General features: G+C 41.1%; 2 protein-coding genes across 3 annotated transcripts in view; one reads left to right on the top strand and one right to left on the bottom strand.

Annotated features, from left to right (window-relative positions):
- Positions 1-8,130, bottom strand: part of LOC143292838 (PDZ and LIM domain protein 4-like) — a 92,140-nt gene extending 84,010 nt beyond the window's left edge. The window contains exon 1 of the mRNA XM_076603454.1: positions 7,992-8,130. Coding sequence (XP_076459569.1) covers positions 7,992-8,087 — 96 coding nt within the window. The 5' untranslated portion in view covers positions 8,088-8,130. The remainder of the gene's footprint in view (positions 1-7,991) is intronic.
- Positions 8,131-8,357: 227 nt separating this feature from the next.
- LOC143292018 (rap1 GTPase-GDP dissociation stimulator 1-B-like) overlaps positions 8,358-18,235 on the top strand; it is an 84,168-nt gene continuing 74,290 nt past the window's right edge. For both annotated transcript variants that reach the window (XM_076602182.1, XM_076602184.1), the window contains exons 1-4: positions 8,358-8,663; positions 9,585-9,683; positions 10,187-10,330; positions 10,576-10,704. In XM_076602182.1, the coding sequence (XP_076458297.1) occupies positions 8,660-8,663; positions 9,585-9,683; positions 10,187-10,330; positions 10,576-10,704 (376 nt within the window). In that variant the 5' untranslated portion in view covers positions 8,358-8,659. The remainder of the gene's footprint in view (positions 8,664-9,584; positions 9,684-10,186; positions 10,331-10,575; positions 10,705-18,235) is intronic.

Genomic DNA, 18,235 nt, shown 5'->3' with positions numbered 1-18,235 from the left:
AAAAATATAATAATTGACATACATGTACAATAAGTCCTAATGAACCCATTAAGCGAGGGATCCACTTTTCCAGTGGCTTGTGGCAAGCGTAAAAATTAATTAAAATTAATTACGAAGACCATTTATACCACTCACACGCGAATGGGACACCATAGTATTTAGCAAGGCGGGATGTGGCATGACCCCGGCCTGACCCGCAGCTGTCAGCACCTTCCCTATTTCAGAGACTGGCGCTTAGCGCGCACTGCGCTGGTTTGGTTGTTCTCATCGCCCATGGCAGACCAGAAACTGAAGTACGGCAATCCTTAGCGACAAAAGTTAGATTTTTAAAACGAAGGTGTTATGCCTTTTTCTTTCTTTCTTTAAAAAAAAAAAAAAAAATCATTAAAAAAATCTGCTATTGAAGTGTGGTAATCAACAATAGGGTATTGCTACTGCGTTTAATTTTTAGATGAAAGTATTATATAACTGTAACTGTACAGTTAACAAAAAAAGTGAATAAATAAATTAATAAATAGATAAATTAATAAATAACGAAAGAAAGAATCACACACACACACACACACACACACACACACACACACACACACAGAGAGAGAGAGAGAGAGAGAGAAGAAAATTAAAAAGGGATTATTTAGTTTGTACAAGACAAAATGACCTAATTAATTTACGGACTTAATGGTAGCTATTGACAACCCTGTAGATTGCATATTCTGTAACGAAGTATGCTTAAATTGATTTTTTCGTATGATTAGAGCATATAGCCCTGAAGAGGCCTTCACAGTCGACAGGGTTCTAAACAATGTGAAATTGAAACTTAAAGAAATGAGCTCGCCACAACTGTCTTGCTTTGTTCTCAGAGAGTTATGTCATGTCAATGCAGACAAGTATGTGGTTGCTGTGATCCGCCACAGTCCAGGTCGATGACTGAAGACGTGGTGGAAATCAACTCGAATCTTTGTGCGTTATGTCAAACAGCATCACAAGAAACTTTGATCTGCCCAACCAAGCGAGAATGTGCTGGTTACGCCTATGTTACTGAAACCCTTGCTGATTTTAAAAGATTAGGACATTGCCCAATTCTGTTGATCTGTCTTTGATGAAGGAGATGGATATGAAGCAATGTTTCTACATTTTTCTAAGTGGCAGAAGAGATGTAGAACAGAGGAAAGCAGGGACAACCTCTAAAAGGAGACTGGGAGCATATATATATATATATATATATATATATATATATATATATATATATATAAGAATTTCAAATCCAGTGCTAGTCCTGTGAAAACAAGAAACATGTTTGGTATTCATGCGAATAAATTAATGCATTTTTTTAAACAGTGATGAGGGTATACTGCAAGGAGCTGGACTTAGGACTTGATTACAAGATGAGAAACTGTGCAGAAGAGCTTCAGGATAGAAGTCTTTTAGTTAAATTTGCTTCAGGGGACATGGTAACAATAGATGTGTACCATACACATGCTCATTTAACTCTATAGACGTGCTGACAATCTGTCAAATGCAAACTCACGAGAGAAAAATAAAGACATGGACGATGATATGTCTCAGTTGTGTAGAATATACACGTATGGACTGGCACAATCAGGAATCGAGCAAACTGAAGTGCATTCATCACGTATCAAACATAAACTTCGCACAGCTCTTCCAGACCCCATTGCCACTTTACAAAGCAGAGAAGTGTCCTAATGTTTGACAAAAACCTCGGTGACACCATCAAGAAACGAGCAGTTATGATTCAGAAGCCTCACATCTGGCAAAAACCGCTGAGCTGATTAGAAGTGATCTGTTGTAGCCAGATAGTTCATTCAATGTCAAATTCATCCACAGAATGTCAAGAAAATTGTATACATTTCACCTAAAAGGCGCCCATCAGCATGATGACCAGTGGGCCAGATTCCACTGAAGAATTAACCACTCCACACCAGATTCAAACTGTTGTCAGTATATCACAGATAATTGCATATAAATGCAAAAAATCATTAAAAGCAACATCACATATGCAGCGCAACAGGACACAGACATCATTCCTAATCTACTAGCCTTTAAGTTCATTGTCAGACAAGAAAGCTAGGGCTGGTTGAAATCCTTCATAGCCTTGGCCTTGGAATCTCATACAAGCATGTGTTGTCTATTTCAACAGATATTGCAAACAGTATATAGCAAAAATTTGAAACAGACGGTGTAGTTCTTCCGCCAAGAATGATGACAAACATTTACATAGTTGGAGCGGTCGATAAAATTGACCACACCTCACAAGATTGACAACAGCGGGAAACACCTTCCATGGGATATTTGATGCAGAATAAGCATGAAGACGCAGATGCAATTATGCACTTCACACCCCTAGTTCAGCAATCGGTGTCAGCCAGAATGGAAATAATGCCCCCCCCCCCCCACCCCCCCTCTGTCACCTACACAAAAGTGCATCCAGTTGCTCTGACCTCCAAAGATGTCTAAATACCACCATGTAACGTCAGTGCAAAACCAGCCGTCAGACTTGAAAGCAAGACGCGCAACACTGAAAGTGAATGGTTGGTGTACTGCAAAGGTGTCAGCGTAGTGAGCAAGGCCGGAGGGGCGGATGAAGACATCAAGAACCGCATCAACAAAGCGAGGCATGCCTTAAACACCCTGCAGCCAATTTGGAACTCTATATCTCTTTCCACTCACACCAAACTGAGGATCTTCAACATCAACGTTAAGGAGTCCTCTCGTGTGGCTCTGAAACATGGCGAACAACCAAGACGAACACAAGGGAACGACTGGCCTTCATCAATAGATGCCTGCACCATGTTTCAAATGATCAGATGACCAGAGACAGTATCAAATGCCTGCCTCTGGAGAAGAACCAACCAGGTGCCCATTAGTGAGGAGATCAGGAAGAGGAAATGGGGCTAGATAGCAATACCCTTCGAAAGCCTCCAGACGACACCACAAGACAGGAGGCGAGCTGGCTGACCAAAGCAGACCTGGAAAAGAAGCTTGGAGGATGAGATGAAGGCACAGCCGGATGGACATAGGCCCGGCTGAAGAGAGCAGCCAAAAACCGAGTCCGCTGGAGTACTGTTGCATCCCTATGGTCCAGAAGGAGTCAAGAGGCAAAAATCAAATAAGAAAGTCACTGCAAAGGTGTCATTGAAGATGAACATGAGATCGCCACTGGTACACTTTCCTGGTCAGACTTCCATGCTGCACGTCATGAGTATCTGGACAGACATACTAGCAACATTGACCATGCTATCAGAAAATGTGCACTGAATCGCAATGACAAAACATGTAATGGACGTCGTGCAACCTGCGGTGGAGCATCCAGGGCAGCATGGAGTCATTGGACCAATCTGTGTATGCCCTGGGCAAGAAAAAAAGTGAAATGTGAAATTACAGTCACCAGTGTGCGCAACGGTATATTAAAATTTCTCCTTATCCTCCCACATCGGACTGCTGTAAAGGACTGCAGGACAGAAGGCAGTCAGGCATCAGCGACAAGACCCACCACCCTTCCTTGGAAGCACTCTTTACCCTTATGAGAATGAGAAGGATTTTACTATTCTACAATCATTCTTCTCCACATTGAATCTAGTACGATATTGTCTGTCAGTGCTGAATGAAAGGCAAAACAAGCGAATTGAGCATATACTATATGTTTGCGGTTTTTGTGAATGCTTGATATGAATTAAAAACGTATCCAAGCAAAAATGTTTTAGACATGCGTGTGGTGCCTCTGGAAATTGGCAGAGCTGATCGACCTTGATTATACTTACATTCACAGATTTACGATTGATTTTCTTTAATTACAAGTATATAATAAATAATAATAATAATAATAATAATGGTATTTATATAGCGCTGATAAATGTTTGCATGGACAGTGTGTTGTTAAGGACAACGCCGAGGTTCCTGACTGAACTGGACAGAGGGATGGATGTACTGCCAAGTTTGATAGTATTAGTTGTAATGGAAGAGAGTTTTTGTTTAGTTCCTATGATCATTGCTTCAGTTTTGTCCGCGTTCAACTGTAACTTATTTAGAGTCATCCAATTTTGAATATCCAGGAAGCAGTTAGATGTTTCTTGCAAGAGCGACAACAGTTTTTCAGGTGTATCACTCTTCAGGAGTTGAGTGTCATCAGCATAAGAATGATGACTGACATTATGGCGGTTGATAATTTCAGCGAGAGGAGCAGTGTACAGTGTGACGAGCACTGGGCCTAAAACATCCCTGTGGGACTCCATGTTCAATTTTAACGGGTTCAGACTGGAAATTATCAACAATGACAGACTGGAATCGATTAGTGAGATAAGATTTGAACCAGTTTAGAACAGTGCCGTTGATACCAAATGTAAAATGAAGACGGGAAAGAAGGATTGAATGGTCTATCGTGTCAAAGGCGGCTGACAAGTCGAGAAGAGTGAGAAGGGAGATCTGTCCTGAGTCGGACGCTAGCAGTAGGTTATTCAGGATGTGGAGGAGAGCGGTTTCGGTGCTGTGGTCAGCACGATAGGCAGACTGAAATGGGTGGATGAGATTGTTGAAACAAAGGTGATTGTTGAGCTGCTATATCAGTTTCATCAATGTCATATCTTAAGAGACTGAAGTACTTTGCAAAATATCAACTCATAGCAGAAGAAATTCAAAAAGAGGCTTAGTTGCTATCATAAACGGCACCCAAAGATCTAGACACATCTTTTTTCCCCTCCCCCTTCTTTTTTTTGTTTATGTTTAATTTTTGTTGTTGCTGTTTTTATATATATATATATATATATATATATATATATATATATATATATATATATATATATATATATATATACATATATATATATTGTTTAGGGTACAAGTAGCCCAGAGAAAGATGAAAAATATGTACATGTTCTTTAAAGTGTATGAGCAACATAACAGTGCACATTGAGATTAAACAACGACCAGTTAGCATCACTGACATTGTGACCTATTTTCTATTTTTATTTTATCTTTATTATTTTTGTCACGAAACACCCCTGAAGACATTTACATAACATAGCAAGTACATAACAGCATAATTAACATTCGGAGACCACATTCTGGACATTTCCACTTGTGAAATTGGGTAAGAAAACGAAATAACCGAGAAAATAAGTGTCATTTGTTTTGAACTCAGTGACCTACTTTAGACGCTGACCACACCCACTTCCGGTGCAGTGATAAGGTGGATCCCTTGCTTAAATGAACCACAAATGAATAAGGAATAAGAAAAACCAAACAGAATGTTTTTATCACGAAGTGCAGCTTTCACCTGTTTTTCGGACTTAATGCCCCCTACTAACACACGTGTTCCAACTGATTCGATTTTATCTGCACCGCTTGAAAAGAACCGTTGCTGCATAAACGGAAGTTGAACGAATTTAAAACTAGGACGGCATTCCACCTGAATGATCATCCAAAGCGACCTAGCTATCCCTCCACCCCCCTAATATATTATGGCAGGGAAAGTTTGGGAACTGGATGCACTTCGAAATGCCGCGTGACTGCAGAAACACGCACAGAAGCGCGGCGGCGGCATGAGCATTTCAAATGTCAGCGTGCTAGAGCAATCATGTCGACAATGCTGCACTGCTGGCCATGCCTCAGTCCGTGTACAGCGCCTCGTCGGTACGTCCGCCACCCCCACCCCTCCCTTCTCAACCCACCTACCCTCTCCCTTATCTTGTGGATACCCTTTTTGCACGGGTTATAAATAGCGGGGATATTCACATTCCACGATGACATGACCCTGAATGCGAAAACACACCCTACCGGTTTGCTCGTTTTGTTGGTGCTGCATTTCCTGTGTGTGTGTGTGCGTGCGTGTGTGTGCGCGCGCGCTCCTTTCTGGCAGCCAGGCCTGCACTCCCTCACTCCCCCTCCCACTATATACCCCCTCTCCCGATGATCTTCGCTTCTCTTCACACTGATGGTTGTGTCCTCCACTGGGAATCCAACACGCACACAGACCAATACATTACTTCTTTTTGTTTTGCTCTGTACTGGAAGTGGATGTCTGGTGCATGTGTATGGATGTTTGTTTCGGAACCTTCATTGACTCATAATATGAATCAGCAAGCAGTCATCCCTAGCGTGCATCACAACCGTAGCCCCACACCTGACACACAAACATGTTCAATGTGTCACGCCCACTTGCGCATGTGTGTGTGTGTGTGTGTGTGTGTGCGCGCGCGCGCGCGCGCGTGTGTGCATGTGTATGTACGTGCATGCGTGCATGTGTGTGTGTGTGTGTATGAGTGTGCGTGCGTGCATGCGTGTGTGCATGCGTGTGCATGCATGCGCGCACGTGTGTGTGTGTGTGTGTGTGTGTGTGTATGCAGACTGTCTCCTTACAAAAGATACTAAATTTTTCCATATGAAAAAAAAGCAAAAAACAAACAAAAAAAAACCAACAACAACAAACCCTGAATACTGTAAACCAGTTGTAATATACATGTATCCACAGACACGGGGATTATTCAATCTGCTGAGACACATTATGCAATCATTTTAAGTTCTGAAAAATAAATGCAAAATTATCAACAAAAATTTTAAAGTGAAATTATACAATGAATCAACAACAACATTTTTTTTCCCAAATGCAAAACTGAAAGAAACAACAATAAAAAAAATGAGAAAGGTCTCTACCACCACCACCCCCTCCCCCAATAAAACAACAACAAACAAACCAAATACAACAATAAGTTAGTATTAAAAAAGTATATATTAAAAAGAAACCATCACCACTGAAACAAAATGTTTTTCTCTGCATTATATGTTTCTATTTGTTTTTACATTTAACTGATCATTAATACAGACCAACTTTTGCAAAGTTGCTGCTTCTGGTCACTTGACGAACTTGACCCACCTAACTAGGCATGTTACACTATTTACTAACTACAAATTTGTTTCTTTGGCCACTTACACAAAATACTTACTATAAATCTGTTTCAGTCATTATCTACACTAAGTAACATTTATCTATGAAACAAATGATTGATCAAACCACTGTACAAACAAAAGTAGCCATTGTATGTTGTACTGATGTAATGGTCGTTCTTAGAACTTTTCCTCTACAGGTATATTGTTTATGCTAATTATCACAGGATCTCATCTTAAAAAATAAAAAAGGGATAAAAAACAGAACAAAAAGTAACTTGCAGAGCCTGATGTCAGGTTGTACATTCTCACTGTTCTGAGTAATTCTTTCTTCTTCTTCTTATTTTATTCCAAAGAAAATGTTACAGAAAACATAAAACTATATCTTCTTCTTCTTCCATTAATGCTCAGCGATAAATAACTTTGACCATTACTAGCATTTTATGTGTGCTGGGTATTTTCGTATCTCCGTAACCCACCGAATACGCTGGTGCGCGCACGCACACACACACACACACACACGCACACACATACACGCCCACATGGAGGGAGAGAGAGAGAGAGAGATAGAGAGATCCGGTATCCTCCAATATTGAAACAGCAGTTCACAGAATTCTAAAAACGTTACCTAGTGAGGACATAAAAAAAAATCCAAATAACTGCAGATCTGTTGCACTATAACTCAGCAAATGTGCATCAAGGAATATGGAAATAGCAAATTTGAATCCAGTACACGTGGTTTCGACTTCGTCGCCAGCGGTTTGTAAACAAAAATTGTGGTCCCGACTCGGACGGTGTAATGTCCTAAAAAGTTACAAAACTTCAATTCAAAGTAATTATAAGTGATGCTGCATCAATGGCAAGCATCAAAGATACCAAATACGTATGACTACTACTTTCAGGTAAGTACCTTGCAAAGCTCTACGCCGTTCTCAACTCCCACCTTAGGGATCGGCAAACAGTCAGAGCACCTTCGTGCACAGAAGCTCGCACTTTTGTAGCAGACGAGACATTGATAGGGCCAACCCAACCTTCAGATCACAGCACGCCGATCTTCGATAAAAGAAGGAAAAATAACAAACACACAAACTTACTTTTGAAACAGTTATAGGCAGGTTGAATTCCCGTCCACCTGTAATCCTGAAACCCCAGGGTGAGCCCCCTCTCAAAACGACAGCGAACGAAGTCATGTTTCAATCGAAACCGCCATAGATGAAAGTTTTGCAGTCAGAGTGCCACCGAAGGGAAAATCGAAAGTTGAGAAATAGCAGTGATTAATAATGGTTTCAAAACACCATGAAAATGGTTTTTGTACATCCTACATAGATGTACATTTAATTCATGATAACATAAAACACAGATACTTCCAATTATTTTATTTGAACGGCAGCGAAATTTAGTTTCGAAAATAGGATAAACATCCTTTCGGATCTCAGTATTGATATTTTTGAGACGTCGGAGAGTCCTCTGCGCGTGTGTCTTGGAGAGAGATTTGAATGGACATTGCCGTTTGACCGGTGGGCTTTCCTGCGGACGACTTTAGCATGTAGAGAACACTGCATTTTAACCTTATTCACAGGACTGAAGTCGTTTTTTTCTGCATTCGATGCCTGTCTTCGTTGACGACCCAATGTACTTCCGGTGTCATGGCAGCGTCCATTAGCTTTACATGACAACAAACGAAGTTACTTTGATGTGGATAACTTTACGCTATTGTGCAGTGACAGAAGTTTTAAGGGAACGTATCAGATCATAGCAGAGAATGGGTATGTATTATGACTTCTTATTTGTGAAAAATGTTGATTTCATCGTATTGTGAGTTTTCAGCCAGTCTTTTTTCGACTTGTGTTGCAGGAGATAATGATTCAGTGCTTTACTGTTGTGAATCAGACCTATGAATCTCATCGTTTGCCTTATTGTTATGATAACGTAGTACCGTTGACTGTCAGACTGTGATGGTAACTAATGCGCAGCTGTTATGAAGTGTAACTTTGTTAAACGTGTCATGCTGTATTATTATATTTATTTATTTTCTTCAAGTGAAGGAAGCTAGGGTATTGCTCATTTGCTGTATATATTATAATTATATGATCCACAAGCATGGCGCAACCACTGGAAACAATACTGAAATGATGTATGGGGAAAGTTTGGCAATATCTACAATTCTTCCCCAGAAGAAGGAATGAGCAGTGTTCACAAAAATGCATGGAAGTTCACTCCTTCAATCATACAGAATAGCGGAGGGGAAGAAATGTGGATATTGCCAAAAGTATATTTTGATCACTTTGAACAACACTAATAGTTATGAATCCTTCTATTATGATGATATTTATATTTAAGTAAACCAATTGTTCCTTTCAATTTCTCATTCTCTCTAACCACATTTTATTCCAAGTTAAACCCCCATTTCAAAGATCTGAATTGAAGTGAATCTTAAAACTTACGTGATAATTTTTGCAAAATGATGGCTTTTTCCCCTGTTATTTCAGAATTTTCCCTGAAACAATCTATGATTATGCGTCATACTTATTCTGTGCATGTGTGTGTGTGTGTGTGTGTGTGTGTGTTCGGATATTGTAGAAAGAGGAAAGAGAGATTTTATGGTAGTTCAGCTCCACTACTTTGAATTAATTATTTAAATATGTGTAGAACATAATTTGACTTATATATTCAAGTCTTTTCAACAGATACTCTACCACTTCTGCTTGAGAAACTTCAGCAAGAAACATCTTATCCAGACCTGGAAAAGCACATAGAACAGCTGATTGAAATTATTGATGACAAATGTAAGTAACTATAATTAAGATGTTATAGTGTGTGTGTATTTGTGTGCGTGTATGTATGTGTGTGTCTGATTATGTATGTGTACATATGTGTCTTTGTGCAAATTTATACATGTGGCATTCATGTGTGTTTTTACATTATCCTTGAAGAAACCACTTGTGTGTAATAAATCATTCATTGATTTTAGCAATTTTTTGGTTTCATTCTGATTTGCATTTTTCATTGTGGTTGTTTTGTCCTTATCTGTATAGACAGACAGAAAGACAGAGTGGATATATCATTATCAACATAGACTTGTTCTAAATCTCTCACTCCGAATACATACATGAGTCAGTGTGTGTGTGTTTGTGTGTGTGTGTGTGTGTGTGTGTGTGACTTTGTTAGTAAACTAAATTGCTACAGTAAGTGAACTCCTGTGTTAAACATGTACTTGAAAAAGCACTCTTTCTGTGAAAATATTTCCTGCAGAAATAGAATTCAAACTTTTTTTTTCTGACTGTTTCAGATAAAGATGAGGATGAGAATGTCCAAAAAGCAGTGGTGGAAAGCGGCTCACTGAGCAACATTCTCCCTCTGCTGGGTGAATCACAGGATCACCCAGCTATCACAGCCAAGGCAGCACAGCTGATTGCTGAGCTGGCCAAAGCAGGTAAGCTGCTAATATTACTTTAAAAGAAGAGATTTTAGCGTGTGTGTGTGTGTGTGTGTGTGTGTGTGTGGTTGTACGTGTTTGAGCATGCATGCACAAAGGGGAAATCAAGAGACTTTAAAGTTACAATTGTTAGGAATGATCATGTGCTCACTTCCATATTTTTGTTCTGTTATTTATCTTGATCTTGAATGAGGTGTGTTTTCATTGTTTATGAGAGAGATTATTTTTGCCCAATTTTGCAGAATCAGTGCGAGTACCTTTGGTCAATATGGGAGTGGTGCCGCCATTGTTGAAACTGATCCAGACTGACTCCACACCTCTTATTGCTAAACAAGTTTGCCGAGCACTTGGGAATATATGTTTTGACAATGGTAAGTAATGATTAACTGTTTGTGGGGGTGGGGGTGTGCATATACATATGTGTCTATATATATATATATATATATATATATATATATATACCTGTTTGTGTGCATGTGTGTATATTATACTGTGTGTGTGTGGTTCATATTACATTCAGTAATGACTGAAACTGCATTCCTGAAACCTCCTTTTACATTTTCAGTCAAGTTGGTTGAGAACCGACCAGTCAAATGCAATAATTTGACCTGAATGGTTCGATCACATGACATGTTCTAAAAGAATATAGACAGACATACCAATTACAATTTTCAGACAGTAAATGTAAGTCTCTCAGATGATCTAACAGGTTTCAACTGCAGCAATCCATGTGGCATGTAATATGAGAGAGAAAAGTCAGACACCTTTGTATGCCATGAATGTACAGTCATACACAATTAAGTAATAGACTCACTCTCTGTCTGTCTGTCTGTCTGTCTCTCTCTGTGATCTCCATATGAATGCAAATGCATGTCTTTGCTCATAAACATGTAAAGTTAAAACTATATTGGTCAAATTTAATATTCCTCTTTGTCCCTCTGGTCATCTTCACCCACTGTATTTCCCCTCCTTCCTGCTGCCTTCTTTATTCTCATATTTTTTCACATTTTTTTGGCAGTCTCTTTATTCAGCTTCTCCACTTTCCTTTCATTTTTTTTCTTCCTCTGATTCCTCCCTTCATCTCATTCAAAATACTGGCGCATTGCAGACAGCGTCAGATTTTATCACCTCCATTCACACTTAAATGCCCAGCCTGTCAGTTCTGTTTGTAGCTTGTCATTTCTGTTTCGGTGCCTTATTGATTGCTGGTTTATTTCCTCCCTCTTTGTCTGTTGCTGGGTCAGGGAAAGAGGGGATGGGCAAGTGGGGACAGATGGGGGTAGCGGATGAGGGTTGCCAGAATGGGATACGGTCTCCATGAAGATAGTGGGCATGTCTGGAAGTTGGTGCTCGTGTGTCCTGTGGGGAGATCTTTTCACGGCCCTTGGGTGTCATCCGATTTGCATTGTCGTGGTTTTGTCGTCCTTTGGGGCCGACATTGTTACAGGCTGTGTCTCCTGTCTGTCTGCTTGCCTTTGTACATCTGTCTCTGTTTGGGGTGAACGTTGTTACAGGCTGTTTTGTCTGTTACCAGCCTTAGTCTGTACATCTGACTTTGTCTGTTTCTTTGTGCGTCCCTTCTCTGTCTCCTGTGTCTCTGTGTGTGTGTGTGTGTGTGTGTGTGTATGAATGTGTGTATGCATATATATGTGTTCATAAGTGTGTGTGTGTGCATGCATGTGTGCATGCGTGTATACATGTGTATGAGTGAGTGCCTTTCTGTTGCCTTTCCAGGTTTCTTTTTAACTCTTATCTGCCCCACTTTCTCTTCCTGCCTCCCACCCTCTCTCTCTGTCTCTCTCTCCCTCCTTTCCTCTCTCCCTCCCACTCTGTCTCTCATTTCCCCTTTCTTTCCTATACCCCTTCCTGTTTTCTTTTTTAACAGATCAATGTTTTCTGTGGTCCGCCCACGTTGTCTGATGTTTGTAATCCCTAAATGTGCTGGTGCTGAATCTGGGACTGAGGCACAATCAATATAAAGGGCTTATATGTAAGCCACACCATACAACATTTCATGATTGCTTTTTCTGTGGATGGTCATAGGCATAGGTGCCTCTGTTTGGAAAATGTTGTGGACTACCATAGTGTGTTTGTTTGTTTGTTGTTGTTCTTTTCTTTTCTTTTAAAGTCCCCCCTCCTCTCCCTCCATCTTGATTGGTTCATTTTCTTTTTTCTTTTTTTTTTCTTTTTTTTTTCTTCTTTTTTTAATCAAGAAGGTTGACAGGAACATCAAAAACATGAATAATAAAATATGCATGTGCATGCAAGTCTCTTTTCTCTGTCTTCTCTCTTTTATCATCATCCTTTTTTTTTTCTTTTTCCTTTTTGCCAAAGTCCCTCTCTTTTATCATTTTCTTTCTTTCTTTCTATTTCTTTTAATTGTCACTCTTTGTGTTTTATGCCTGCTGCTGTCTTGTGGCTGTCCAATTTTTGTTCCACTGTTCCAGAAAGTACTCTCAATCAAATAGCTGTCATTGTATTTGTGCCGAGTCAGTTATTCATGCAGGTATCTGATGTATATATAGCAGTCAGCTCAGCATGAATATATATAATGCAATGAAAGGATAGCCACACTTTTTGTTTTCTCCCTGTGTGAGGTGTGCCAATAATCATAGATTAGACTGCATTCATTGTGGAAGATTGGCTCCAGCTTTCCTCCTAAAAAAGACTGCCCACATTGTCTCTCAGGCTTTACTGGCTGCATTGGGAAAATCAATAAGTGGACGCCAGTGAGGACACATTAACGGTCATGTTTTGTTGTTTCTTTTGTTGTTGTTTTTTTAGTAACTTTTTTGGATTGTGGCTTATGTTTCAATATCCTCTGTGAATTAGGCTTGACCTGAACTAGGATAATTGAGGTGTCTTTTTGTTTGCTTTTGGTTTGCTTGTTTCCAGCAGATGTGTGACACACTGTTGGCAGAGAGTTGCAGCTTTTTAATCCCTAGTTTTACTGATATTGAACATCACATCTTTGTTGACACTGCTGTAAGGAAAAGTGTGAGGATCTCCAGATCTGATCATAGTTTATTGTATTTTGTGTAAACAAGCATTTGATGAAACATGCACGCGCACACACACAGACGCACACATGCCCACACACACACACACACACACACTCACAACACACACACAGCACAACACAGCATGCAAAGCACAGCGCAGAACAGCACAACACAACACACCACACACACACACACACACACACACACACACACAGTGCCATAGGAGGAGGGGGGGGGGGGGGTGTCAGAAAAGGAAAGAGAAGGATCATCCTAAACCACCTCAACATTACCAAAGTGATTCCAGAGGTTAAAAAGCACAGAGACAGCTGCCAAATTTTCCAAGCTGTACAAGACCATAAGTAGTATCAGGGAAGCAGGTAATGGGAGACACCAGTCAGCCTCACAGGGTCACAGTCAGCAGTTTCAATGAATACACAGTTTAAAAAATAATGCCTCACTGCCTCTTACCTGCCTAAAATGTCTAGGGAAGGGACCTCTCTTCTGCTAAAAGCTGTTGCAGACAGTTTCTATAGTCAGACCTTCACCAGGGGCAGGATTGCTGCAGACTTTTAATTAAATTTCTCTCTGCAGCCATGAGAGTACTAGAGTCCAGAAGACACCTCCTCAGAACTGAAGCGCTATACATATCCACCAAGCTGCTTGTTATCTGAGAGGAAGAAGAACCGCAGTTCATCATGTTTCATTGAAAAAAAAGGAAATAAAGTGTTGAAAATTGTGGCCACATTAAAAAAAAAAAGAAAAGAAAAAGAAAAAAAAGACTGAGACCTGCCTTGATTTTTGTTGATTCTGAGCAGTCTGGAAAGACATGACTTGAGCTTGGAAAACAAATGAAGAATATATTTATTCCTACAGTGATCACAAATTTACCTAATCTGCATGGTAGTGTTGCTGCACTCATAATGTTAACCCTATCCTTCATTCACTACAAAACACAGACTCACTGTATAAAGTCAGGAGTGACTCAGTGAGCCATGGAAGGGCACAATGAAATTCAAATGAAATATATACTTGTTTCACATTGAAACTGGTTTGTTTTCTCAGTTGCCAGGTTCCAAAAATTTTGCACTTTACCGTCACTCCAGCAGCAGATCTCTGGCAGCCATCAGTCAGCAGTTTTGATTTGGATCTTGATTAACCGCTTTTAAGTCATTTTCTGTGCTTTGCCAGACTGGCATTGGGGTTCAAGGGCCATGGATTTATGACAGGGGAGCTCAGGTGCTCTCCAATTAATCCACACTAATGGGATCCCCAGCATGCAGAGGAACCTTGGGAAATGATATTCACAGAGATTCATTCCCTCAAGGTCCAAATCAGCCAAAGCAAGTGTCACTGATACCAGCGGAAACTGGCAGACGTAATTAGTAACTGAAACTGAGGGAGAGATAGGGCATTAGAAATCGTAGCTAGCTGTCCTATTCACCACCATCTATGCGCACGTCCACACACATACACACACACACACACACACACATCCACCAGTGCAGCTACTGGACCAGCTGGAGTAAAGTAAGGCGGCGAGTAATCAGCGAGCAGCAGTGAGAAACCCAGGTAGGGAGGTAGATCTAATCAGTGTGGAGAGAGACGGGCAAGTCGTAACTGACAAAAGTTAGTTTCCCGTTGGTTCCACACCCCCCTCCAACTCTTCCTTCTTCTTCAGCAGCAGCGGCGAGTAGCGCAAGCTTCGGCGTTGTTCGCATACCTTCCGGACGAAAGGTTGCGCGTACAGATAGTACTGCACAGAGGGCACAGTCATTCTCACCAAGTATGCTGACACAGGTTTGGCTCATCCAGTCGGCATGTCTTTCAGAGACAACGAGAAAGCAATGTGGTCCGTCAGTCAGACTGCACACACTTTTTGACTTCCATGTACTTTGCATTGTACAGAGATGTGTACACTTTAATAGCTGTAATGCCCTTTCATAATGACTGAATATGAAACGATGTATGTAAGTTCGCAAGCAAGTTGTTTTGTTTTGTTTTTGTTGTTTTTGTTTTTTTTGCGGGGGTTTATATGAAGGGACATTGAGCCTTGCAGGGTTGTTAACACATGGGTAAAAGTCATGTTACTCCGGTTTTTCTTTGTCGGAAAGTTTGGACCTCAATCTTTACCCTCTCCCATCAACGCGACTTCCCCCTTCCCCACACCAACCGCCACTCACTTCTGTAAATGTGATTCTGCACATTCGGGCTTGTGTGTGTGTGTGTGCTCGCTTGCTTGCTTGCAAGCTGGTTCATTTGCTTGCTAGCTTGTTAACATTTTCACATTTCCCCACGTGGGGAGAATCCCCCATTTTTCACCTGAGACGCCAAGAATATGGTGGAAAGGAATTCACTGTAGGTGTCGATGCTATTACCTCAGATAATTTGTGAAAGGAAATAGCGAAAAACAAAGAAATCAACATGTTGATTGCGGCTAATAAACTTGAAGAAGGAAAATAAGAATTGCGTATCCATTAACATTGTGAAAGAACTCACAGACAGTCCTCTGATTTCTTCACTTCAGACACCATTACTTTGCCACGCCTAGATTCGTAACACACACACACACACACACATCCATATTCTCTCTCTCTCTCTCTCTCTCTCTCTCTCTCTCTCTATATATATATATATATATATATATGACAATAGATGTATGCAGAGTTGGTTGGTTTCTTTTCGGGCAGGTGGATAATCGCATCCACATGGTGGGTGCTGCTTAACCATGATGACTGTCAAGAAGAAAAGAACGGTTCTGACCTTAACCCAGGCTTCATGAGGGTCATTATCAGCTTTTTTTTCTTTTTTTTTTTTTTTTTTTTTTTTTGCGATGGCAGGGAGTGGAGAGGGAGGATAGCATGGAGGTCGAGCTGAGCTATGTGCGGTAGATTAAAACCCTTTACAGTTGTTTATGTGGCATCCTATCAGGGTGGTCGTCTGTCAGAGGTGAACTGCCAGACTGAGATTGTCATCGTCCTTCAGCCTTTGCATTCCTGCGCACAACGTGAAGCGTCGTCCCCATGGCTTCTACTAGCAAGAGAATCAGGAAGAAAGGATTTTTTCTCTGATGAGGAAGCTAATTTCAACCTATGAGGGAAAAAAAATTTTTCCTTGAAAATTATGATAGCGCGGTTACGCTTTGGTGCTAACACACGCTTGCACGGACGCAGAAGATAAAGGATTTCGACTTGTTGAATTATGAGAGCACAGTTTTAAGGTTGTGCGCCCAAGCATGCAAACACGCACGTTCGCGCGTTCATAAGTACACACATGCACACACACACAGACTCTCGTATGCGCGTAAGCACGTGCGCGCACGCACAGATGTGCATGCACACACGCGCGCGCGCACACACACACACACACACACACACACACACACACACACACACACACACACACACACACACACACACCTTCCTTAACTGCCGGCATCGAACGGGCTCACACTCAGTAAAAATAACCACCAGCACACAACTTTCAGCACCAGCGATTCTCAGTCGAACGGACCGTACATACACAATGCCAGCTGTACTCCTGCTCACTGTAAACGGTGACATAATGTTTGAAGGTTTCCCCAGGTCTGGCAGTGAAACCCTGGCAGAGGAATGCAGGTGTTGACAAAGATAAGGAAGGAACCATCAGTTGAGGTAGTTAGCACCGTTCACCATGCCCACGACTGACAGATAGACTACAGGTGGCCCACACAACATCACTAACCCAACACTTTGATTTAAAAAAAAAAAAAAAAAAAAATCCAGATAGGCGTATATTATTCAGAACAGATAAGCCTATATTCCATGCACATTACAAGTTAGTGTACATTCCATATTAATTTACTGAATGTATGGCGTTGGGAACAGGCTTGTGTGAGATTTAACGTGTTGAGGAGAGGGGAAGGCTGGAATTAGGGGTGTTTATCCCAGTGACTTACTAATGGACGTGATATGAGTAAAATTGGCGCAACAGTTTTGCATTCAAGTGTGGAGATGCGCGCAGATAATATTTTTGCGAAAACAGTATACTCTCTCGTGTAAGTTTTTGTACGCTCGCGCACGCGTGCGTGTACACACACACACACGCGCGCGCGCGCGCGCGCACGCACAGACACTTAGATGTATAACCAGAGATGACAATGCCATGGTGTGTATGAACGAACACACAGCTGGCAAAGTGCACTCTGTATTGACTGGCATGCATCGATGCGTAAATAAATATGCAGTCTTGTATGGGTTCAACTGATAACTTGCGTGACGACAAACAGCAATGCATAGAATTTCTCGTTCGTGCAGTGTCAGGTTTGACCTCATTGACATTCATGACTGCTCTATGACGCCTGCTTGTGTGTGCTTGCGTGTGTCTGTGTGTGTCTGTGTGTGTGTGTCTGTGCGGTTTTTTGTGGGTGAGAAGGGGAGGTGGTGTATGTTTGTGTAGGAGTCTGGAAGTAGAGATATCGAGTCTCCCGTTTCCAGCCTACATACCCCAAATTAATGCACCTAATGTGAAGCCCATACGGTTTTCGTTTATTTATTTATTTCATTATTTCTTCTCTTCTTCGTTCGTGGGCTGCAACTCCCACGTTCTCTCGTATGTACACGAGTGGGCTTTTACGTGTATGGCCGTTTTTACCCCGCCACGAAGTCAGCCGTACTCCGCTTTCGGGGGTATTTATTTATTCTAATTCTGATTATTTTAGGGCACTGTTCGATAAGCAGATGTACTTTGTTGTTGAAGGCAGACCAGTTTCAGTTACTCTTTCCCCCAATTTATTTCACCAACTTTCGCCGAGTCGTTCAGCTTACGAATGGTCTCATAAAATTTTGTCTGTTACTATTTTAGTCCTAAATCAAAGTAGTTAATTGCTTTAGAGGAGAGAGAGAGAGAGAGAGGTGGGCGGGTG

The sequence above is a fragment of the Babylonia areolata genome, chromosome 18 (genome assembly GCF_041734735.1).
Source record: "Babylonia areolata isolate BAREFJ2019XMU chromosome 18, ASM4173473v1, whole genome shotgun sequence".
NCBI classification, from domain to species: Eukaryota; Metazoa; Mollusca; class Gastropoda; order Neogastropoda; family Buccinidae; genus Babylonia; species Babylonia areolata.
This window is presented reverse-complemented; position numbering and strand designations above follow the sequence as displayed.